At 38.3% G+C, this 24,895-nt stretch overlaps 1 protein-coding gene across 2 annotated transcripts; it reads left to right on the top strand.

Annotated features, from left to right (window-relative positions):
- Window positions 1-1,606: 1,606 nt before the first annotated feature.
- snx27a (sorting nexin 27a) lies at window positions 1,607-22,899 on the top strand. Of its 2 annotated transcripts, none has more exons than XM_053638326.1 (13): window positions 1,607-2,878; window positions 9,746-9,977; window positions 12,554-12,746; window positions 12,889-12,953; window positions 13,045-13,149; window positions 13,464-13,542; window positions 14,364-14,523; window positions 17,564-17,654; window positions 18,089-18,238; window positions 18,382-18,510; window positions 19,288-19,347; window positions 19,440-19,482; window positions 20,388-22,899. In XM_053638326.1, the coding sequence occupies exons 1-13, from the start codon at window positions 2,583-2,585 to the stop codon at window positions 20,453-20,455; spliced, it is 1,671 nt and encodes a 556-aa protein (XP_053494301.1). In that variant the 5' UTR covers window positions 1,607-2,582; the 3' UTR covers window positions 20,456-22,899. The 2 variants fall into 2 exon arrangements, with proteins under 2 accessions (XP_053494301.1, XP_053494300.1); XM_053638325.1 differs by having other exon boundaries at window positions 1,608-2,878; window positions 14,364-14,527; window positions 17,565-17,654.
- Window positions 22,900-24,895: the final 1,996 nt, after the last annotated feature.

Genomic DNA, 24,895 nt, shown 5'->3' with positions numbered 1-24,895 from the left:
GTGTTATAACAGGCTGACACCAGACTGGAACCCATCAAGAAGCACCTATGTATAGTTGCTATTTGTTTTAGGTCAAACCCCTTGACTTGTGGCAAATTGAGAGCACCATTCAACCTCGTGTCACCCTGGATATTGATATCTTATCATTAGTCGTTGACCGAAATATTGCCAAGGCCGATATATACTGCATGTGTGTTAGATGGCTGCACAGAAAACAAATCCTCTATGGGTGTACTTTACACAGCCAACAATAAGGAATGCAAAGTGCAATATTATATTACATAAATATTATGCACAACAAATGCTCATTTAATTTCACCAATTTTCTGTATGTCTCGTTTACTTTAATTAAATTTGTGTTATATCTGTCTCATATTGGCTAATCGGATAGGTATCGGCATCGGCATCAGCAGTTAAAAAGCCCATATCGGTCCCCCTCTACTCACAATCACAATAAAAAGAATCTGATGGTACCACGCATAGTGACCAGATTGAAATAGTGAGTGTTATAATGCCAGCCACACGTTGGGATAGCAATCTCAATAAATCCAGCTTCACACCGATGAACCACGTGGCTTGCTTTGATACTAGGAATCTTAGTTCAGGATGAGACTGAGCACTGTACTGTGTGCATGGAGGGTAGTCATGTCCCTACTCTTTTTATCACGCCTCTGTCAAAGAGAAAACAGGTTGGTTGGCTAGACGGAAGATAGTGTGGAGGCATTGGGGGAGTGCAGTGGTCTGGCTAATGTACCAAGCACCACAGCAGACAGTGGTATTATAGAGAAACCACTCAACTGTGTTAGCTTCACTTAACCACAAGCCAGGAGAATCAGAAAACTGTTGGGGCTAACTGACTCTGTCAAAGTGTCGAGGGGGGCCCCACTCTCTGGGGCTACAGGGAAATTGGAGTGTACATGTTAGTGGAGCACAGCTAATTTTGCAAGCTCAGTATGGCAAGGGAGAACGACTTGACAATGCTAGTGGCACATATTCACATGCTTGCAGGTTGCAGGTGGAAGAAAATCTCAGGTCTATATAAAAGGTCTACACACCCCTGTTAAAATGGCAGGTTTTTGTAATGTTAAAAAAAAGACAGAAACCAAAATAAATCATGTCAGAACTTTTTCTACCTTTATTGTGAAAGGGACATTAAAGGGATAAACAATAAGAATCATTTTAGGGGAAAAAATTACAATAACCTAGTTGCATAAGTGTGCACACCCCTAAACTAATACTTAGTTGAAGCATCTTTAGATTTTATCACAGCATTCAATCTTTTTGGGTAAGAATAAATCAGTTTGGAACATTTTGACATATCAATATTTTGCCATTCTTCCTTGCAAAAGCATTCTAACTCTGTCAAATATCCTGGGCATCACCCCCACCCACGGATTTTTGATTGGATTTAGGTATTTACTCTGGCTGGGCCATTCCAAATCCTTGATCCTGTTTTAGTGAAGCCATTGATGTGGAGGTTTGCTTTGGGTTGTTGTCATGCTGAAAGGTATAAATGCCTTTTCATCTTAAGTGTTTTAGCAGAAGCCTTAAGGTTTGGTACCAAAATTGACTGGTATTTGGAGCTATTCATTATTCCCTCCCCCCTGATTAAATCTCCGGTTCCAACTGAAGAAAAACAGCCCTGAAGTATGATGCTTTAGATGCTTTAGCCCCAAATTATGATGCTTTAGACCACCATGCTTCCCCGTAGGGATGTTGTTCTTTTGGTGATGTGCTGTGTTTTTTTTGTTGTTGTTTGTGTGTTTTTTGTGGCAAACATATGTTTTGGTATTATGGCCAAAATGTTCAACTTTGGTCTTATCAGACAATAACACATTATTCGTCATGGTTTTTGAAGGGAAAAAAAAGGCTTCCGTCTTGCCACCCTACGCCACAGCCTAGAGATATGAAGAATTTGGGAGATTGTTGTCACGTGTAGGGCAACCAGTACTTGCCTGAAATTGCTGCAATTCTTTTAATGTTGATGTAGGCCTCTTGACCTGTGAGAGTGCATCGGGCAAGCTAGACCTTGCGCTTGCAGGACAGTACTGGCGACATTTGGAAAGTTGCTAAGGTTTGTCCAAAAAGGCGGTAGATGTTTTTTTGGGTTTTTTTTTTTTTCTTTCAAAAAAAGTCGCCAAAGGGGTCTGAAAAGTCACTAATTTGGCAACACTGGTCAGCAATGACAGCTAGATAAAAGTCAGGCTAAGCTCCACCTCTCCCCAGCAAAAAGAAAATACAGAGGGAGAGGGAACGTGGGGTTTTTCATTTATGCACATTTTATTTGAAAAGCAATAAAATACACAATAAAGTACCCAAATGATGCCCTGTCTGTTTTTTGTTTGTTTGTTTGTTTTCCTTGAAAACAATTTGTGCCCCCCTTCCGATCTCTCTGCGCCCCCCGGGTTGAGAAACACTGCTCTAAAGCTAATACCTGTATATACAGTGTAAGAAGTAAGTGCTGCTGTGTTCACACTGAGAAGGGAGCCGCCATGTTGATTTGATGTCACTTGCTGAACTCAGCGTTATAGCTCAGCTCGGTTTATACGCGCGCTCCAGTCACGGCGGCGCGCCGGCTGAACATGGCGGAAGTCGAAGGAGAAGAGATTCGTGGCGCTCCTCCGTGCCCGGTAACGTTACCCACGGCGTCTCGAAACGGCTCCGGGGGTCAGATGCTAACGGCGGGACCACGCATCGTTCGGATTATTAAGTCGGAGTCGGGCTATGGGTTTAACGTCCGCGGTCAGGTTAGCGAAGGCGGCCAGCTGCGCAGCATTAACGGCGAGCTGTACGCACCTCTGCAGCACGTCAGCGCCGTGTTACCCGGGGGGGCGGCGGACCGAGCCGGGATATCCAAAGGAGACCGAATCCTGGAGGTGTACGTGCAATTTCATTCAGTATTTAACTTCATTATGACGCTAGCAGAAGCTCTCTGGTAGCTACTGCTCTCCAGAACCAAACAACCGACCTGACATAGAGTAATAGGTTATCCCGACTAGATCATCGGGTTAGCTACAGTAGTACAGTCCACTCGGCTGCTCTTATTGACACAAAGTATCTTCTTAAATGTCTTGAGTTCAGCCAGAAGGTCAAATTTAATAATGAGATGCACTTTTAATGAGCTCCATCTGCTTAGCTGAACATGATTAAATCATGTGTGGTGTTGTTGTAAAATCCTGCACTTGATTAATATGTGTAATCTTTTAAAGTACACAACTCTGCGTTCTGATCTTCTATAGCCGTCTACACACACACACACACACACACACACACACAGTATAAACTCAATATAAACACAGTGAACTGTAAGCATTCAGATTTGTTTACACTTCCTGTTTATGAAGCAGGTATGATTAAACATTGATTTGGAGTTTCACAACAAACAGCTTTCCACTTTATAGTACTGTTCAAATACTTCAATTTTATTTTTTATTTGTATAGTGCTTTTAACAATGGACCTTGTCTCAAAGCAGCTTTATAGAAATATATAAACACAGGATACAGCTTTTTAATGTGTGAATTTATACCTAATGAGAGAGCCAGAAATATTTGTGGATAAGGACAATTTACACAACTTTTTAAAGTGACTGCCTTTTTAAAAAGTCTTACATTATTACAGTTTAGTTGCTTATGTAAATGCTGATATTTATAGTACCTTTAAAAAAAACTCCAATATTTTACAAATTCCCCTAGATTACAGGTATGACGTGAGATGGCTGTTTTGCTATTCAGTGTTTTAAAACTACACGTTTCAGCTGAGCTTTGAGATTTGTTAATATTTCCCCTTTTTGATATTCATATCCTCTTTCACATATGTATTAGACTTTCAGAATAACTGTGCACACATATCTACTTTAGTCAAACCCAAAGGTTAAATTCTAATGATTATATTAAGTATAACTCCTCTTTACCTGTAACAAATATGAGGTAGTTTACTAGATAAAGGCTGCAGAGAATCCTGTATTGTAGAGACGCCACTACCTTACCTTCTTGTTCAATACTCGCCTCTGAATGGATATCAAATAAAACAAATGACCTCAGTACATTTTCAGGATACATTTTGTTCTAGAGCCTCAAAGCAATAGAAGCAATGTGTTTTATAATGACTGCGAATTTGTGAATTTTGTCCCCATGAAATAGCTTCTTAGCTGTGATTTAATTCCCGACACATTTCCTTGTTAAGCAGGAAGTCAAGGTGACCTCGTGTTCAACTGTTCGACTGACGTACACAACATCCAACATCATTCGAGATACATCGAATCGAAACAAATCTGTCACGGATTTAGCTAAATATGGAGAACAGTGAAGAGATTAACGAGAGCCTTTTACCTACTCTTACTGATTGAGAAGCATCTGGAAGCATTTGCAGCATTGAAGAACCCCAAGTTGGTAAAACGCCTCCAAAAAGAGCCTGTCAAAACTATGATCTCATACAAATTCCACCCTGTACAAAACGAATAAACTCCAACCATTTATTTCCTCAACCAATATAGTGTGTGTGGGAAGACATACAGCCATAAATGCACTAACCAACCATGTTTATTGCTAACAAGCTAACGAGCTACTACTGTAGAGCATTTTAAAAAATTGTTTTCCCAGAAGTGACGAACTATAAAATAGAAACTAGAATATCTCTATATATTAATATAACTCTCTTTTTTTTTGTACTTTTTTCTAGATATAAAGTTGGGTCCATAAGTATTTGGACAGTGGCACAGTGTCTGCAATCACTTTCAACTTCAATTCAAGGAGTTTAACAAAAATATTGCATTAACTGTTTAGGAATTACAGCCATTGATTTTACCTCAATTTTCACAGGCTCAAAAGTAATTGGACTGATAAGCAGTTTCCTGGGCAAGGTGTAGCCTTGTTTCATCATTATTTCTTGACAAATGAAGGAGATAGAAGGTCTGGAACTTATTCCAAGTGATGAATGTGCATTTGGTAGCTGTTCATGAGAACTCTCAATATGCAGTCCAAAGAGGTGTCGATGCAAGTGAAGGAGGCCATCATTAGGCTGAAAATAACAAAACAGACCTAAATCTAAAATAGCTATGAACAGAGGTTTAATACTGTAAACAAAATGTACTACAGGTTCACGACACCTTAAAAATAGATAAATAAATGTATAAATTCTCCTCCCAAAAAATGCATTGAATTAACAAAGTGTGTGACTTTGAAAATGATCGATCAAAACATAATGAGCTCTGTAACTGAAACTGAGCTCCAAGGTTGGATAAAATGTCCGTTTTCAGCGGCCTTTGGTGGCGTTTGAAAGCTACTGATGAGAACTGTGTTATAACATAATAGTGTAACTGTATAATGCCTGTTGGTCGTTGCAATCCGGAGCTATCGGAGTTCACAAGTGCAGAGCTCAGGCTCTCCGTGAAAGAACACGATCACGTGACCAGGGTACCCTCTGTATATTTTACCTCTGTGTGCAGATGGGGACCTCATATTGACTTGCCCATGATTAACTTAGCTCACAATGTCCAGAAACCGTTATGCTCAGTGATGTCTAAGGGGAATTTGGCAAGAGCAATGTAGGCCATCAGTGGTGCTTTGAGTGCGTTGATAACGTGTCTATAACAAAAGTCAGGAATTGTCTATCAGTACATGTAGGCTTACGAAGTTGATAAGATTAGATTGGATGCTTTTGGTTGTTACTCTTATCAAGGCCTTATTCATTCATCTAGCATGCCTGTGCACACAACTGTGTTTGTGTGTGTGTGTGTGTGTGTGCACGCACACTGGCTTGGGCTGCATAAGCAATCACATTCACAACCAGTCTTAATCAGTTCTCTTGATTGCTCTATTTAATGAAATTGCCTTTACAGTTATGATTTCAAATGAAACTACTGCTTACTATTCGCTGACTTCAGTGCATCCATGTGATACCAACCGATGTTTGTGTAATACACTTTTCTTTACATGCATAACATGGTTGCCTTTATTTATACAGTCTTGGTGCTTTGGTATCAGAGTATGTACTTGTTTTCTTCTATTTTTATTTATTTCAGCTTTATTTAACCAGATTAGTCCCAGTGAGAGAAAATCTTTTTCAAGCTGGCCCTGGCCAGGAAGTGAGCACAATAGACACCACTAACAGCATTCAGGAAACAGGACATAACAAGAAACACTTGAAGCAGCACTTCATGTTGAGAAACAATTCTATATTAGATCTGTTAGATTACTGCCTCTTGGTAGGTCGCAATCTTTAGGGAATGATTATACAATTGTTTATATTTTCTTTCTCTGCCACCTCAAAGTCAGGCTCTCAGTGAAGATGTGCCAGAATGTGTTTGATTATCAGACCACTTAAAGGTCTCACTAGGCCACATTACAGCATAATGAAACTGAAAAATTGACAGTTTGTGATCTTGTGAATTTTCTATATTTCTCCATAAATATGACCTAAAACATAATCAGACTTTCACACAAGTCCTAAAAGTAGATAAAGAGAACCAAATTAAATAAATGATACAAAAATATTACACTTAGTCATTTATTTATTGAGGAAAATGATCCAATATTACATATCTGTGAGTGGCAAAAGTATGTGAACCATTGCATTCAGTATCTGGTGTGACCCCCTTGTGCAGCAATAACTGCATCTAAATGTTTTCAGTAACTGTTGATCAGTCCTGCACATCGGCTTGGAGGTATTTTAGCCCATTCCTCAGTACAGAACAGCTTCAAATCTGGGATGTTGGTGTGTTTCCTCACATGAACTGCTTGCTTCAGGTCCTTCCACAACGTTTCTATTGGATTAAGGTCAGGATTTTGACTTGGCCATTCCAAAACATTAACTTTATTCTTCTTTAATCATTCTTTGGTAGAACGACTTGTGTGCTTAGGGCCATTGTCTTGCTGCATGACCCACTTTCTCTTGAGATTCAGATCATGTGGCTTGTCCACATGATTTTTAGCAAACTGCAGATGGGCAGCAGTGTTCTTTTTGGAGAGCAGTGACTTTCACCTTGCAACCCTGACATGCACACCACTGTTGTTCAATGTTCTCCTGATGGTGGACTCATGAACATTAACATTAGCCAATGTGAGAGCAACCTTTAGTCGTTTAGAAGTTACCCTGGGTTCCTTTGTGACCTCGCAGACTATTACACGTCTTGCTCTTGGAGTGATCTTTGTTGGTCTCCACTGCTGGAGAGGGTAACAATGGTCTTGAATTTCCTCCATTTGTACACAATCTGTCTGACTGTGGATTGGTGGAGTCCAAACTCTTTAGAGATGGTTTTATATCCTTTTCCAGCATCAACAGTTCTTTTTCTGAGGTCCTCAGAAATCTCCTTTGTTCATGCCATGATACACTTCCGCAAACATGTGTTGTGAAGCTTAGACTTGATAGCTCTCTGTTCTTTAAATAAAACAGGATGCTCACTCACACCTGATTGTCATCCCATTGATTGAAAACACCCGACTCTAATTTCACTGTCAAATTAACTGCTAATCCTAGAGCTTCACATACTTTTGCCACTCACAGATATGTAATATTGGATCATTTTCCTCAATAAATAAATGACCAAGTATAATATTTGTTGTCTTATTTGTTTAACTGGGTTCTCTTTGTCTACTTTTAGGACTGTGAAAATCCGATGATGTTTTAGGTCATATTTTGCAGATGTATAGAAACTTCTATGCAAACTTTCAAGCACCACTGTATATTTTTAATTCAGTGCTATAACCAGTGGTATTATGAGTTATGACCTTTTAGTTGAATGCAGAATTATACTCCTTTTGCCCGACTGTATCTGGAAGCCTCCTGAACCCCAGACCCAATTGCAGGAAACGGCAGTTTCATGACGAGGAGGGACCATCCCGTCTCCACCTTTCCTGTGACTGTAGTTGGAATCCACTAGTCAGTTTGATGGTTACATAAGCGTCTGTGATGGACTGCATACTATTATTAGACCGGCTGGCATTTATTGTTCACAAACCCTACTGAACATGTAGTATTGGTGTTACTTTGTTTATATCGGAAAAAGAAGAAGAATTTGTCACATACCTTACAGTAAAAAAAAATTCTCTGCATGTTCCAGCTTGTCAGGAAGTTGTGGTCAGTCATGATACAGCTCCCCTGGAGCAAAGAGGGTTAAGGGCTTTGCTCAAGAACCTATCAATGGCAGCTTGTTGGTCCTGAGGCTTGAACTCTGACCTTCTGATCAGTAACCCATAGCCTTAAGCAGTGAGCTTGTTTCTTGTTCAGGTTTCACATGTTTTCTGCATGTGGTTCTGTGCCTGAACAAGTTCAGAAAGAAGAGCAGGTGGATAGTAAAGCTTGTGTAAAGGACAATGTTTTATTGTGGAAAATGTAATGTGAGATTCATCATTTGTTAATCTCTATAGTTTTATTGGAATAGTTAAGTAATACTTAAATTGTGTGTCTTCATCTGGAGATTTTTCGCCGTCTGCTGCTGTCGTGACTTAACACTGTCTTGCGTAATGATTGTAGTCACTGCTGTAATATGCACTGTGTTGTATGTATTGGTCAGATTTGATTTCACACTGCATAAAGTAAACCAGAAGGAAAAAATGATTAGAAAGTTATACAGACAGTCCTCTGTCTTGTATTTTTTTGTTTGTTTGTTTTTTCTTCTTTTTTTTTTGCCACCTCACATTTCAGTTTCAGACCCGAATTCACAGCATGCTGGTTTAACTTCCTGCTGTTGGGTTGACTTGCAGGTGAATTGTGTTCTCACTTCCATCAAACTGCACTGCAGTGTTCAGAAGTGAAACTGAGACCTCCTCTAATAACAGTGGATGTCTTGGTCTGTATACAAGTGTGTTGGTTGTATTCGCACCAGCCCAAACAAACTGTACTGAGCAGCTAAATGCACCAGAGTTTGATTAAAAATAAATAAATAAACACTGACAAAATATGAAAGGGCTTTAAAAGACTTTTTTCTTTTCTTTTCAATGGTGCCGTTGAAGCGAAGGAACACAAACATTGACTTCATGTCACCGAATGGCTCTTCTTCTTCTTCTTCTTCTTCTTCTTCTTCTTCTTTTTCCTCTTCTGGCACACTGTCACTTGTCTCACTTTTTCTGTAGCTTAGTTTTTCTGTACTGATACTAAATTAGTCATGGTGGAAAGTTTACACAAAAGTGAGTGTGCACACGAAACAACATATCAATATCATGATAAATTACACCATAATACAGACAATATCTCAAAAAATAAGGTATCATATGTTTGTTTTTTTTTTAATATGAGTTGCAAACAACCAAGCAGATTTCTACTGTTTTCAATTTTACAACCCCTCCTCTTTTTTTTAAAATACACATTTAAATAAAACTAATGATTTTGAATTTTTTTTACACTATTAAGCCTATATTTATCACGATGCATATCATGTGTCACGTATGTATGTGAAACGTATTGTGAAATAATGTGATATGATTTTTTTTTTTGTCATACCGCCCACCCCTAGTTACAGCTCAATGTTGTGTTGTGTTGTATGTATGAGAATTACCATAGGTAGCCATTCTCAGCTGTGTTAAATGCAATTTGTACATCGAGAACATTTCAGAGTTATGTGTATCCAGCAACTATTATCAAATGAATTTTTGAAAGCCTGCACAATAAGCTATTGTATTTTAAAAGTGCAGCAACCAAGCACGTGCATACCCAGTCTCGGGGTCAAATTGGCATCTTCATTGACAATACACAAACCCACACCCCCTACACGGGCTGATTTTCTCTCTCTCCTTCTCGGTCTGTTTGTAGGAATGGCGTGAGCGTGGAGGGCGCTACACATAAGCAAGTGGTGGATCTGATTCGAACTGGAGAGAAAGAGCTGGTGCTTGCTGTTCTGTCTGTGCCGCCGCAGGAAGTAGATGGTCTCGACTCTGGAGAGGATGGCTCAGCTTCGCCTAATTATGACTTCAGTGACAAGCAGGCTGTGCCTGTCTCCATTCCCACCTACAAGCATGTGGAGCAGCATGGAGAAAGATTTGTTGTAAGATCCACATTTATGTGATTTTTTTTTTTGTGTGTTTGTGAAATTATGTGAAGTTTGTTTTACTTTTTTAATTTAAAGACAAATTGTAAGAGAACTATATATGTAGTCATGGGAAAAAGAAAGTATACCCTCCTTCAATTCTATGTTTTTATTTAGCAGGACTTAAATAACACCATTTGTGTGGTCCACACCAATTTCTAAAAACCTCAGGTGACAACATAAAAGCACAACAGATTTCAGTATGTTGTTGTTGTTGTTGTTGTTGTTGTTTTTCAAAAAAGTAAACCAACATTCAGAAACCAGGTGGGGAAAATAAATATACCTGGTAATTCAGTAACATGTAGGACTACCTTTAGCAACAATAACTTGAAGTAAACATTTTCTGTAGGAGTTCAGTCTCTCACATCAATTTGGAGAAATTTTGGACCACTCTTCTTTACAACATATGCACAGCTCTCTTAAGATTCCTCTACAGCATCTCAGTGGGGTTGAGATCTGGACTTTGACTTGGCCATTCCAACACTTTGATTTATTTTTTCTTTAGCCAGATACAGACAGCCTCACATTTGTCTCAAGAACATTCTGGTATAACGTGAAGTTCATCATTGTCTCAATTGCTGCAAGTTTACCAGGTCCCATGGTGGCAAAACAAGCCCTCCACCACTATCATCATACCTCCACCACTAGGGATGAAACGGTTACCGGTTTCATGATAAGCTACAATAAAATTCCTCGATGGTTAGTATTACCATGTCACATTTAATTATCATTAAAACCGTGTGCGATTATCATGATTTGTAAAACTCACGGTAAATTCTGTCCACACACGCCCAGCATGCGTCTGACGCAGACGCAGCGTGCACCATTGTTTTTTGAGAGTTAAAGACGGACACTATAATTAAAAACTAAACGTGTCTGCTCAATTCAGCATGAGCTGAATGAGTCAGAGTTGCAGCACAGATCAGCAGGAGTCCGATTTCATTTATCACGTGACGAGAGTGAGGCAAGCTGACTGACAGGAAGAGTGAGGCGAGCTGACTGACAAGACGATTTGATTTAATATAAGCGAGTTTGTCATTGTACTGTTTTGTTGTTGTTGTGTTTTTCATTAAGAATAATAATGAACCCACCATTCAAGCAGTTGCCGCCCCCGAATTGCCACAAATTCGAAAGAGAAAGTGAAATGCAGCATATGAGTGCATGGGCATTCATAAGCGATTTTAAAAGCGAGGGGGGAAAAGAGGGAAAGCGCCAATGAGGTACCAAAGCCCCCTTTTGCAGCAACTTTCTTCTGGCAAGCTCTGCAGACAGGGTTACCATCTTCTATTGAGTTTCCCTCAGCATTTTTATATGACCACACTTCAGATTTGGTCCTCTTGGAAGGTTGGAAATTCTCCCGCAACATGGCCTTCCGCCATGTTCTTTAATTTAACTTAATGTTTTTTATTACTATAAAAAACAAAATAACAATGGGGGCGGTGCCGCGGTGGGCAAGTGATGTACTCGGTATGCGGCTGAACACCGTGTAACACCGGGAACACAGACTACCGCAGCAAGCTTAGTGACAACCATCCATCAGTTTATAGTCAAATATAAAACCTGTTTAAATGATTTAAGTGTGTGTATCTTTTTGTACATTTTCGGCATATTTTAACAATACCGTGATAATACTGATTACCGTGATAGTTTTGGTCACGATAATCATGATATGAAATTTTCATTTGGTACATCTCTATCCACCTCCATGTTTGACAGTTGGTGTGAGATGTTTGGTTTTTACCAAATATGGCATTGTGCATGATGACCAGACCCGTACCTTGGTCTCATCGGTCCAAAGGATATTGTTCCAGAACTTTTATGGTTTGTTCAGATACAATTTTGCAAACCTAAATCATGCTCCATATTCTTTTTTGGACAGACGGGGCTTTTTCCTAGACACCCTTCTATGAAAGCTATACTTGTTCAGTCTTTTTATGAACACAAACATTTAATGTGCTCACAGAGGCCTGTAGGTCACATGATATGGCTCTTGGGTTTTTTTTTTTAAATAGAAGTTTTCTTTTAAAGAAGTAGTCACACTTCTTGATGAGTAACTAATCTTGTGTGTTTAATTAGTAACACCTGGCTGCTAATTACTCTCTTAATCTTAATGGAAGTAGGAAGGGTGCACTTATAATTTCCCACTTGGTTTCTGAATGTTGGTTTACTTTTTGGGGGAAAAAATCACTGCATATTGAATCAGGTTGTGTATTTTTGTGTCACTTGAGGTTATTTGTTTGTTTATAGAAGTTGGTGAGGACCACACAATTATGTATGCAATGATAAATAAAAACATAGAATTTATCAGTGTGGTGACCGAAACTCTCACAGTATGTGTGTTTTTATTGCCTGATTTGTGTTATTGTGTTCACCGGCTTGTCTTTTAGCTAATTGACTAAAGTCAGCTGGTTGGCTCCCTACCTACTCTCAGCTCTGTGTGAAGCTGGACCTGATGAATTATCTGACTTATCTGAGATTGCATATGACCTATGTGGCCAAAAACCTCTCTCTCTCTCTCTCTCTCTCGTTCTCAGGTATATAATGTCTATATATCTGGCAGACAGTTATGCTCAAAGCGCTACCGGGAATTTTCCATTCTTCACCAAAACCTGAAGAGAGAGTTTGCCTCCTACACATTTCCCAAACTTCCAGGGAAATGGCCTTTCTCGCTCTCTGACCAACAGTTGGATGCCCGTAGGAGAGGCCTGGAGGAATACTTGGAGAAAGGTGAGAGACAGACTGAAGGGTAGAATTTATAGAGACAACGTTTGTTTTTTCTTGATGTGAATGAGCTTTGCGATAAAGCTAATGTTGGTGTGTGACATTTGATCTCTGACTTTTGCATCTGCACACTGATTTCTGTTCCTAGTGTGTTCAGTGAGGGTCATTGGAGAGAGTGACATTATGCAAGAGTTCCTCTCTGAGTCAGATGAGGTGAGTGTGCAAGTGTGTGAATGTGTTGACATTGTGGATTCTTTTCATGTGGTTATTTACTGAAACCCCAGGGTGTGTATGTGTGTTTCAGAACTATAATGGTGTAACCGATGTGGAGTTGCGAATTGCACTGCCAGATAAGACCACCATTTCAGTTCGAGTGCGTAAAAACAGCACCACTGACCAAGTCTACCAGGTAACTCGGCTCTCCTGCAAACAGTCAGTTACAATTATGTCAAAAATCAGCTCATTTAAATAAATACTTTTATATCTAGAGTGTTCAGTCTTATTTTTAGCACTGTCCTTTTACTTTCCAACATTCTCCAAGATTGCTGTAGGCTAGACTTTTCTCTGGTTCACAGAACAGGTCCTCACATAGCTGGGATTCAAACCAGAGTAAAGAGGCTTAACTCTGGTCGATGTTTTGTTTGAGAACATCAGATTACCTGTCTCTCTCTGACACATGGTGAATGATGCCTTTAAATACTCATTATTTCTTTTCTCTTTCAGGCCCTAGTGATGAAGGTTGGCATGGACAGCATCATGGCCAGTTACTTTGCCCTTTTTGAAGTGATAAACCATACCTTTGGTGAGAATCTTTCATTGTTTTTGTTTTTGTTTTTTTCAAACAGAAGGCTCACAGAAATTTCATGAACACATTTTTACCCCATTTGCAATTGCTAAGAACCACATTACTATTAGATTGTGCTGCCTGATTTTCAGTATGCTGAATCTGCTCAGAGAACAACAAAACGGAACATTCCAGATTAGACCCACAATGACATTCAGTGCACCTTTAGGCATGTGCATAAACACAAACATTAATTTTGCCACTGTACACCACCACAATGGATTTGAAATGAAGCAATCAAGATGTGATTGAATTGTAGCCTTTCAACTTTAATTTAATAAGTTTAACAAAATTATTGCATTAACCGTTTAGGAATTACAGCCATTTTTTGCAGGAACCCTCCATTTTCACAGACTCAAAGTGCATCTTTTTGTCCCTGAACATGCAGTTAACAAGTGACAAGTAGTGTATGTGTGTGTGTGTGTGTGTGTGTGTGTGTGTGTGTGTGTGTGTTTATATAATATTATAATCTTGATTGCATCATTTCAAATCCATTGTGGTGGTGCACAGTGGCAAAATTAATGTTTGTGTTTATGCACATGCCTAAAATTGCACTGAATGTCAAATGTGGGTCTAATCTAATATATGTATATATATATTCTTAAAGTCAGTGGGCAGTACTTTACCTTGAACTGTTACAGAGACACAAAACACAATGTTAATGCAATTCCGTTTCACTTACTTGGTTTCAGTTTTTTTTTTTTTCCCAGTTTAAGGTTTAATTCTAGATTATTCACATTGGTGAGATCCTCTTATCTCTCTGTTTGGTTGTTTTTCAGTTCGTAAATTGGCCTCTAATGAGTTCCCCCACAAGCTCTATGTGCAGAACTACACGTCGGCAGTGCCAGGAACCTGTCTGGCCCTACGCAAGTGGCTCTTCAGCATAGAGGAGCAAGAGCTTCTACAGGAAAATCCTCTAGCTCTGCATTACTGCTTCCACCAGGTTAGTTTCTACTCCTCTCATTTTAGAATGTGCCTAATATGCTACTTCTAATAATACTCATGCTTACATCAAAATTCCGGATGTCGTAAATGCAAATAAATAAATTGGAATGGCAAGGCCAAGTCTGTTGTTTTCGCTGTATGCTGAAGACATTTAGGGTTGAGATCAATATTTACATCTAGATGTGTTAAACAACTTGGAACATGGCACTATTTGAACCCACCAATTTTTCAAGTGATCAAAACTATTGGAACATGTGACTGACAGGTGTTTCTTGTTGCCCAGTTGTGCCCTGTTAGATTGATTGTTTAAACAATTAATAGCTCTGAAATCTAATCTAGACCTTAAGTTAAGGTCTGATGATCGCAAACCCAAATGTCTTCAGTGTATAGCAGAAGCAAAAGAATTGGTCTTGCTGTACTAATACTTTTAGAGGGGACTGTATGAATCTGGAGTGATTCACAATTGTGTAGGTGCTTTGCAGCGTCTGCCCATCCAAGTGGGAAGGTAGAGCAGATCCATACCATTCATATGGTACAAATGTTAATCTACATAAAGATATGATTCCCAACTCCATACATTTTAAACACCATTTAAATACTAATTATCTCCAATGATTTTTTTTAATATTGATATTTTACAGATAAAAGCAGATTTTCTGTTGATTTGCTCCCCTTTATAGATGCTGCACAGTCACAGAGCAGCGTGCACACTGCCCCACTTAACTTCAGGTTAAGGAGGAGGAACAGCGTACAGACAGTTAATTACAAGGTTGCCAGATTGGGCTAGTTTAAATTGCTTCACTGCTGCCAAAATCTTGTTTAATAGCAAATAATCTGAATTAAATCTAATAAAGTTTTTTAAAAGAAGCAGAGTAAGTGTATTGCAAGATATAGTGCACAGGTCGGGAAAAGGAAAGGGGGATTATGGAGTCAATAATGTCCATCCAAACAAGTATTTCTCACGTAGAGAAAGGCTGAGAAAATGTCTTGCTTTTCCACTGCCCAATTTTTTGGGATATTAGTGTGCATGTTGAGATGTACAGTAGTTGGGCTAGAAATCTGGTTAATGAGTAGCAAATAGCATGTCATCCTGCTCCACCAATATCTATGGTCACAACCCACTGCTGTGTTTTGAACACACCCTGGAAGCCCAGCTTCCCACCACCTGATAGACTGCTTCTAAATCTATATGTTGTCATACTAAGGAATTAATGTAGTATTATGACTTGGAAAACACAGAAATGGGTGACAAATTAGAGGAAACAGCAGTGGCTCTGTTTTGCTATAGGTGGCATTTTGCTGCATGGTTTAGGAAGTGTCATCGCAAACCAATACCATGTTATTCTGATTTGCCACCTTCATCCATGATGAAACATTTCTATCCTGATGTGCATGATTTCTTCCAGGATGACAATGCCCATCCACAGGGCACAAGGGATCACTGAACAGTTTAATGAGTATGAAAATTATGTAAATCATATGCTATGGCACTTGCAATCACCAGATCTCAGTGCAGTATTAGTGCTTTCAATCACCATCATCAAACCTTCAAGTGAGGGAATATCTTTTGGAAGAATGATGATCGTCTTTCAAGTACAGTTCCAGAGACTTATAGAATCTATGCCAAGACACACTGAAGCTGTTCTGGTGGCCCACAGTGGCAGAGCACTATGCAGTGCTTTGACATTACCATGTACAGCTATAGTGCGCATGATATTTTAAAATTACGAATTGGTGCAAGTTTTTGAATGCACGTTAAACTCCAGCTCAAATAACTCGTACATCACCAAACCCAAAAAATGTACAGGCAGAAACACTCACTTCAATTTCTAACAGCTTAACACCAAGCTGATGGTAGCAAACTAGCTGGCTGACGTTAGAGCCTGGAGAACTCAAGTGACCGGGACTGTGAATTTTTAGCCACCACTCTCTTTTAGCTAGTTAGCTAGCTAAAGTTTGCCACCTAGCTTTGTAACATCTGTTAGAGTCAGATGGAGAATTCGATAAGCTCAAACGATTAGCTTGTGCAAGCAGTGAGCTGCACATTTAGTGCAAAGCAACCCTCTTCTGTACAATAAGAGCTTGTTATTTGGCTAACTATCATCGGCCTGAGAAACGCACATCTTGTGTAGAGCCTATAAACTCATTCCGCAAGCCTGTGCATGTAGCAGGCTGATGATTTGAAAAATTATGTGGAATTATGATAAGGCACAAAATTAGTGATGGTAATGAGCTAATAAACTATTGTTAGTTTATTACAAAATAATAAAGTAACTAATTGCTTAATACTTACAACTTACTAATTACTTACTACTTACATTCGTATTACTTACTAACTACTTACTATTTACTAATTACTTACTTATTACTTCCGTATTACTTACTAACTACTTGCGACTTATGACTTACTACCTACTTACTTATTACTTTCGTATTACTTACTAATCTCTTTTTAAAGGATACTCTTTTTAAAGGAGAGGGAGTTTGCTCCTTTTCTTAGTATTCGCTAACTGTATCAGTCACATTTATGTGTGCAGTAAAGTTTTTATTCTCATCTGAGAAGATGACAATAACGGAATCGGATAATTACATCCTGAGTTGCTAATGGAGTCATTTCTATTTAGGAATCCTAACACTCCCAGTCAAAGCTGTGAATGATCAGATGCAGTTTGGGTTTCAGCCCTGAATTCTCATTAAATGTGTAATACTTGATGAAGACTGACATAGCACAACCCATGTTACAAAATGCTCATCTGTGAGTGGCTCAGAATGGCTTTTATTTTTTTAATCAGAGTCCTACATCTAGTAGCTCTACGAGATCTAATTTCCTTTTTATTATGCACTGATTTAAAATTCACATAAACAAAGATGACTGGAAATCAGTAACATTAACTGAAACCAGATCAGTGTTGATAATTAGGCATTATTCTCTGTCTCTAGCAATTCAGGTTCACTCATATGGATGCGTCTTTTAATATTACATTAATAATGGGATATTATTCTTCTGTTTTTCCATTCACTTCTCATCCTCTCAGGCTCAGGATGATGTGAAGAAGGGATTCATCAAAGCAGAGGATAAGTCCTATCAGCTTCAGAAGCTAGCCGAGCAGAGAAAGATGGCCACGGTAACACGATTCCTCATTCACCTCTGCTGGCAGACTCTCCTCACTTTCTTAAGAAAATATCTCTATCATTATTAGACTATCATCAACTATACCTAAGAGTGTATATTCAACAATTCTAACTTTGAGCTGGCACTAAACACGAAATGTTTAAAGATACCTTTCCTTCTATCTGCCTTCATTTAATTTTTTTTACTTTATCTGCTTAAATTTGTTGGAATTATTCACTTGTTGACTCCATAGAGATCCATTTAACTCACATACTTCAACTTTCTAGATCTCTTAGAATTTACAATATGCAGCAAATATTCAGCAACGTTATATTTACGCAGCCTGTAGCTATAAAGTGTTTGTACAGTAATGATATTTAAAATAAATAAATTAATTAAAAAATAGTGTTGTTAAAAATGTTATTCTTCTATTTCTATCTTGCTTAGTATCTGAATTTGCTACGCACATGTGAGGGCTATAACGAAGTTGCGTTCCCCCATTGCTCATGTGATTCACGGAGGAGAGGTCATGTGATCGCTGCTGTTAGCATTCACCACTTCAAACTTCACGCTTGCACTGAAGATGGAACGATAGAGGTCCGTGCATATGGATTACGCTCCCACAACTATATTCATAGCTTTACATGTTGTTGTTAAGGTTTGTGTGTGTGTGTGTGTGTGTGTGTGTGTGTGTGTGTGTAGTGGTGTATTTTTTTAAAAATTATTTATTAAATTCCCAGAACCAGGTTATAGCTTTCGAGTGGTCCGAGATGCAGAGGTGGGACACGGATGAGGAGGGAATGGCTTTCTGCTTTGAATATGTACGAGGGGAGAAAAAGCCTCGCTGGGTCAAAATCTTCACTCCTTATGTGAGTGTCTCTCAAATGCATGCACACGCGCGCGCACACACACACCGGATCAGTGGCTTCAATGTGTAAGAGACTTAAATACTTATATTCGGTGAGCTGTGTGTTTTAACATGTGGTTGTTAACATAACAGTAGTGCTTTAAGCCCAATTGTTGCATACAGTGGATAGAAAATGAGTACACCCCCTTTCCAAAATTTTTAACATTTTGTTGTAGCAGGTTCTGTAAACTTGCTTTCCCTGGTCCAAACAACACAGCATGCCACATGAACACACCCAACTCGTTTTAATTGGAAGGGGGGGCACAAAACAAAAGAGAGCATTTAATTGCCAGAACTCAAATTTCTGCATGAAATATATACGCCCCAGAGTCAACAGTTGGTGGATGTTTACTTTGTAGATAACAATACTTTGGCAGCACAGACAAATTTAAATAAACACTTTTACATATTTCGCATTTATTATCTTGAAAGGATGCTTTGGAAGCATGCTCAACTGACATTAAAACCCTTTTTTTAAAAACAAGAATAACTGTATGTTACTGTTTGCAGCAGTATTTTAGTGATAAATAAATGTTCAGATAAATGTTAATGTTTGAACGCGTTTTATTTGTTCTGAATCAGGTGGATAAATGTGCATAAATTCAATGGAAATGCAATTATTTACTTAATTAAATCAATTAATCAAATCAATATGACAAATAATGACTGACTAAAATTTTAAAGAACATTTAAAAAAGTAATTTATAGGCAACTAATGATTGTGTTTCTTTGCCCTTAGTTTAACTACATGCATGAGTGCTTTGAGAGGATTTTCTATGAGCTCAGCTGGAGGAAAGAGGTAAGTCTTTCATTTAGTTTTCATTATTACATGGTTTCTGTACACTTTTTAGACATTTTTTAAGTTTTCTGATCCTCTTTAAAATGGCCAAGGTGGAAGAGGAGGCGTCCGACAAAGACAACAAGAATTGCAATGGTATGACACATGCGCGCACACATGCATGTTCTCTTAGACTGAAATCACATAGTTTATTTTCATCCTTATACAGTGCCCTTCACTAATATTGGCACCCTTGGTAAATATGAGCAAAGAAGGCTGGGAAAAATTGTCCTTATTGTTTAGCCTTTTGATATTTTGTTTAAAAAAATCACAAAAATACTCATGGATGTCATGGATGTCAAACAACTGCAAACACAACACAGGTTTATCCAAAAAAAATATCTTTGTTAAATATACATTACTGTGCAAAAGTTTTAGGCACATGCAGAGAAAAGATGCCTTCAAAATAATGAAATTAAATGTTTCTACATTAAAAAAAATAAATAAATACCATAAACAATAGTAAATGAAACAAAGTAAAAGTCTCTGAGTATTTTTGGTCTGGTCTGCACTTATATAGTGATTTTTAACCTTAGTGGTTCCAAAAGCGCTTTACACTGTGTCTCATTCACCCAATCACACAGACACTCATACACCAGTGGTAGCAGAGATGCCATGTAAGGTGCTAACTTGCCATCGGGAGCAACTTGGGGTTCAGTGTCTTGCCCAAGGACACTTCCACATGTGTAGTCATGTGGGCCGGGAATCGAACCGCCAACCTTACGATTCGTGGACAACCTGAGCCACAGCTGCACATTTTTGTGAATTTTTTTAAACCAAAGATCAAAAGTTTAAACAATAAAGAAAATTTTTCCCAGCTGTCTTTGCTCATATTTACTAAGGGTACCAATATTAGTGGAGGGCATTGTATGTACATAAATTATTTATATAATTTAAATTATATATACAAAACGTGTTTATTATATCTGCACGTCATTTTGAAGCCGTCGGAAATGTCATCACCTGTCTAAGCGATATATTTCGCATATCCTCCACTTCAGAGTACCTCCCTCCTTTGGAACAACAGAAGGGATGGCATCACCTAGGGAAAGAAATCGTCACCTCTTAGGAAGACCTTTCTCTGGACACCAGCATAAACTGACCTGGACCACCATACTAGAACAAAAAAAAAAAAAAAAAAAATTTATTTACAACAACCATGTTACCAGGGCAACAACCCAGGCTCTTTTGAGCTGCAGAGGACTCTGTAGTCCTGCCACCATCTCCTTGGCAACTGAGAATTATTTCCAGGGTGACACACATTTATAACTAAATAAGGGTTGTTTTGCTACAGATGAACAGCACATTAAAGTATTGTGGCCATGACATCAGTAGATAAAAGATCTCCTTATAAATTTACATTGTGTAAATATAAATGCAAAGAATCTGCTAGTAGTACTGGAAACACTCTCGTTTTCCGATTGGCCAGTCACTATTGCAGCGCAAGACACCATAAATTAAAGAAGAGCCTGTTGTTAACATTCATCATTTTTACAGAATAGTTGCCATGATTGAGTCTCGAGTTCCAAGGCCACTATATCTTTAGCCAGCAGATTTGGATTGGATAGTATGGAACTTGAGTAACTAAAGTAGGTTTGAGGTTTGGACATAAAAATAGTTTAAAAAGCGTTGTATTACATCACTAAATTGCACTAACCTCAAGGCTTAATCTTGAACAGTGCTTGGAAAGGTATTTGTTGGCTGTTAACTTCTCCTTATGAAGCATGTGGTTAAGTTACATTAAACTTTTTTCCGATGGCGATTAATCAGATGCTTGGTAAAGGTAGTACTGGTTGGAGGCTTAAAGACATAGGATTGAATGCATGGGATTGAATGTCTGACCTGAAAGTAAATGGCTGTTCCATACTTGATTCTACTCTTAAGTGGAAGTTTTGGAAAGCTGGCAATAAAAACATACTAGGATGTTGCCTGAAAGTTTGGAGCAATAGGATGTTGAGGTGCAGTGCTCTCATCTTCCTATAGGGGGCAGCAGTGCTACACACAAATGAAAATCTGTCCCTGCTATAACATGAACTGTGTAAGAATGCAAGGAGAAAGTTTGAACAATTTGCATTGTATTTAACAAATTTTCAGCTCTTTGTACTGTGTGTGTATATGCGTGTCTGTACAGGAGCAAACGTGTGTGAGTCTAGGTTTTATCCTTATTGAGTGGTTAAAAGAAGGATTTTCTAGACTCTTCAGAGCAATGGTTCCCTGGGGGTTCAGTAATTCACCATGAGGAGGGAAATGCATGCAGTCAATTAACTATGTCAGGAGTGCAGCAAGAGATTGAGAGAAAAGAAGGAGACTATTATAGATACAAGTGGTCTATTTCATTAAAGTACCACTGCTTTGCTGATTTGCATAGAATTCTAGAGGCAATCTGAATCTCATGGAAACACCACGTAGTATATAGCAGGTTAATTCGGTATTTAGAAGTAAAAAAAAAAATATTTCTTGATAAATATTTCTCTCATTCCTTCCCTTCTTCCCAGAGGTTGGCTGTGAATGTGCGAGGCTGTGTTTTCGGTGTATAAGTGGGTCAGTGTATGTGTCTGCTCCATAGTGCTTCCCTCTAATAGAAGAGATAAAATAGGAATGAACCCCCTCACCATACAAATCCTACTTCAGCAAATCTGAAAGACTCCTTAGCAGCCCAGTGTTAATGCAATTGTACCTGCTGTACCTGTGCGTGCACATGTCTTCATCCATAAATGTCCCATTGTTTGGCAGCATAATATGTCAGCTTAGATTCTATGCTAAACTAAAGTATATTTTTCATTTAAAAAAGGAAACAATAGGCATATATTTGGTTGTTATTGTGTATTTGTCGTAATATTAACCAGCGCTACACAAAGTAGGCTGTATGTTTCTGTGGTCATTCAAAACGTCCAAGAACATATGCGAACATGATATATTTGCGAGGCAATTGATTTCTTTTCCCCCCATATGGAGTTGAACTTTGCAGCTGAAATGTTGCTTGAAATACGAAAGGAAAACAGCAGGCTGATAGAGAACTTGTAATTATGAAATTTAAAACTTTCTAATTTTTAGATCATATTTATATATTTTTTGTTTTGCATGACATGTTGGAGGGTTTTGTCAGGTGATGAGCTGGTCTGAAAATGCATTTGTCTTTGTGCGTTTTTCTTGTAAGTTTATTGCTTATGTGTCCTCTTGACAAAGCATTCATTGTAGCACTGTAGACTGAAATGATTAATTTATTATTTTCCTGTTTAATCAGAGTTAATTAAGCCTATTTGTGATGGGTAATTGAACTGAGGCTCTTTTTAAGGCTTGATTGGGAAGGGATTTAATTTATAAGTGGAAATGGAGAAACAGTGATGCTTTATTTCATATAGCTTCATAAACAAATAACAATCATCATTGGTGAATGATAGTTTTATATCTAAAATGTATTAAGTTCACTAACTAATAAAAGTTATAAAAGCTTGGTTTGGAAAAATGTAGAATAAAACATTAACATAATTTTAAATAAAACTGTCTATTGAATATGATTGTCTTTTTTCAGGAGGGGAGTAAGGTTCTGTGTTTGTTCACAGCTTGCAGATCCAGGTCTGAGTATTTCCACATTCCCAAACGTTCTTTCAGAGAGATATGAGACTGTCCTGCCTTTTTTTTTTCCCTGAAAGCTGTTGAAGCTGCTGATTACGCAGTCAAGATTTGACCTATTTTTAAATTTCTTGGCAACTTATATGAGGGTGAAGGGATACATCATTGTAGATATACCCATACACACAGAATTTCAGCTTTCATTTCCAATACTTTCAGATGGGACTATAGTTCAGTGTTTATACAGGGCAAAGAGCACAGCAGCAGGGATTTGACTTGCCCACTTGTTCCTGTGTACTTTGGGGCAAACTGCCAATCTCTGCACACACAATCACACTTGCAGCAGCCTTTACTCTCAAGGCCTTAACTATATCTTTACTATACTACACTATATGGCCCAAAAGTATGTGGACACCTGACCATCAAACCCATATATGGTCTTCCCCAAACTTTTGTCAAGTTGGAAGCACACAATTGTATAGAATGTCTTAGTATGCTGTAGCATTACAATTTCCCTTCACTGGAATTAAGAGGCCCTAAACCTGTTCCTCCATGAAGCCATGGTGTGTTAAGTTTGGAAAAACTCGAGTGTCCTGCACAGAGTCCTGACCTCAACCCCACTGAACACCTTTGGGATCAACTGGAACTGGAGCCTCCTCACCCAACATCAGTATCTGACCTCAACCTCACTAATGTTCTTGTAGCTGAATGAACACAGATCCCCACAGCCATGCTCCAAATACTAGTGAAAAGACTCCCCAGAAGAGTGGAGCTTATAATAACAGCGAAGGGAGGACCAGCTCAATATTAATGCCCATGGATTTGGAATGGAATGTTCAACACAAGCACATTTGGTTGTAATGGTCATGTCTGCATACGTTTGGCCATATAGTGTATATAGAATATTTATGCTATAATTAATTGTAGGATACATTTCATTCCTTTGCTGTTTGTAATATTACCAGTTGCATTTTCAGGAATAACTAAAAATACTTGCAAATTGCAATTTTGTGTTTCATGTTTACGCAGCTTAAGTCACATGACACTGTACAAAATGTCCTAGCAAGTGAAGGGCTTGTAATTAAAGGAAACATTATCTAATCTTTCTCATAATTACATTATTACATAAATATAAGACTATTTCTAGAGCTATTTACTCATTTCAAGCTTAAAAAGAATTCATTTTATTGGCAGATTTTTTGTTTGATTCTTTCTGGAAATAAACAAAAATGATCTGCTAATAGAATAAGACCATTTAAAGCTTAAACTGAGAAAAAATATCTAGAAGTATACTTAATGATTATATATTTGAATTTATTTTAAATACAATCTAATAAAGATTTTTTAAAAAATAGTTGAATTTGCCTGTATAATCAAGACATTGTTACTTGTTACAATCAAAAGATTGGCTTGTGTGTTCAACCTGACCTCAGACTATACTTAACCGTTTGTGCTGTCTTCATTCAGCTCAGCACATGCAAATCTCATGAATAGTGCAATTGTGGTTCTATATTCATCTTGCCAAAGATCCTGATTAATATTGAGCTTGTTGGAAGCCCCCCAGCTGTGCTGAATAGGTGCTTTTACAACAGCTGAGGATGCTAGAATATGCATGCAGAGCTTTGGACACAGTCCAGCATTTTAAGAGCGCCAGTGGATGGCTAGGTGCTGGGAAGAGCGGCATAAGAGTGAGAGATGCTCTAAGAGATTTTGCGTGACCTCTGTTTAGTTGATCAGCTACGAAATAATTTTGCTCTTGTGGATGTGGATTTTTGCCAGTAACCGATAGTTCCACCAAACGGTGCAGATTAATCGGCAAATCCGATCAATCAGTCAACCTCTAGTAGCTATCGTACGTTGTTTAATTAACTTCAAAATGCAGTTGTCCTATCAGGAGAGTTGCAATGTGATTTCATAATCGCAAAGGTTCATGAAT

Source organism: Ictalurus furcatus, chromosome 12 (assembly GCF_023375685.1).
Source record: "Ictalurus furcatus strain D&B chromosome 12, Billie_1.0, whole genome shotgun sequence".
NCBI lineage: Eukaryota > Metazoa > Chordata > Actinopteri > Siluriformes > Ictaluridae > Ictalurus > Ictalurus furcatus.
This window is presented reverse-complemented; position numbering and strand designations above follow the sequence as displayed.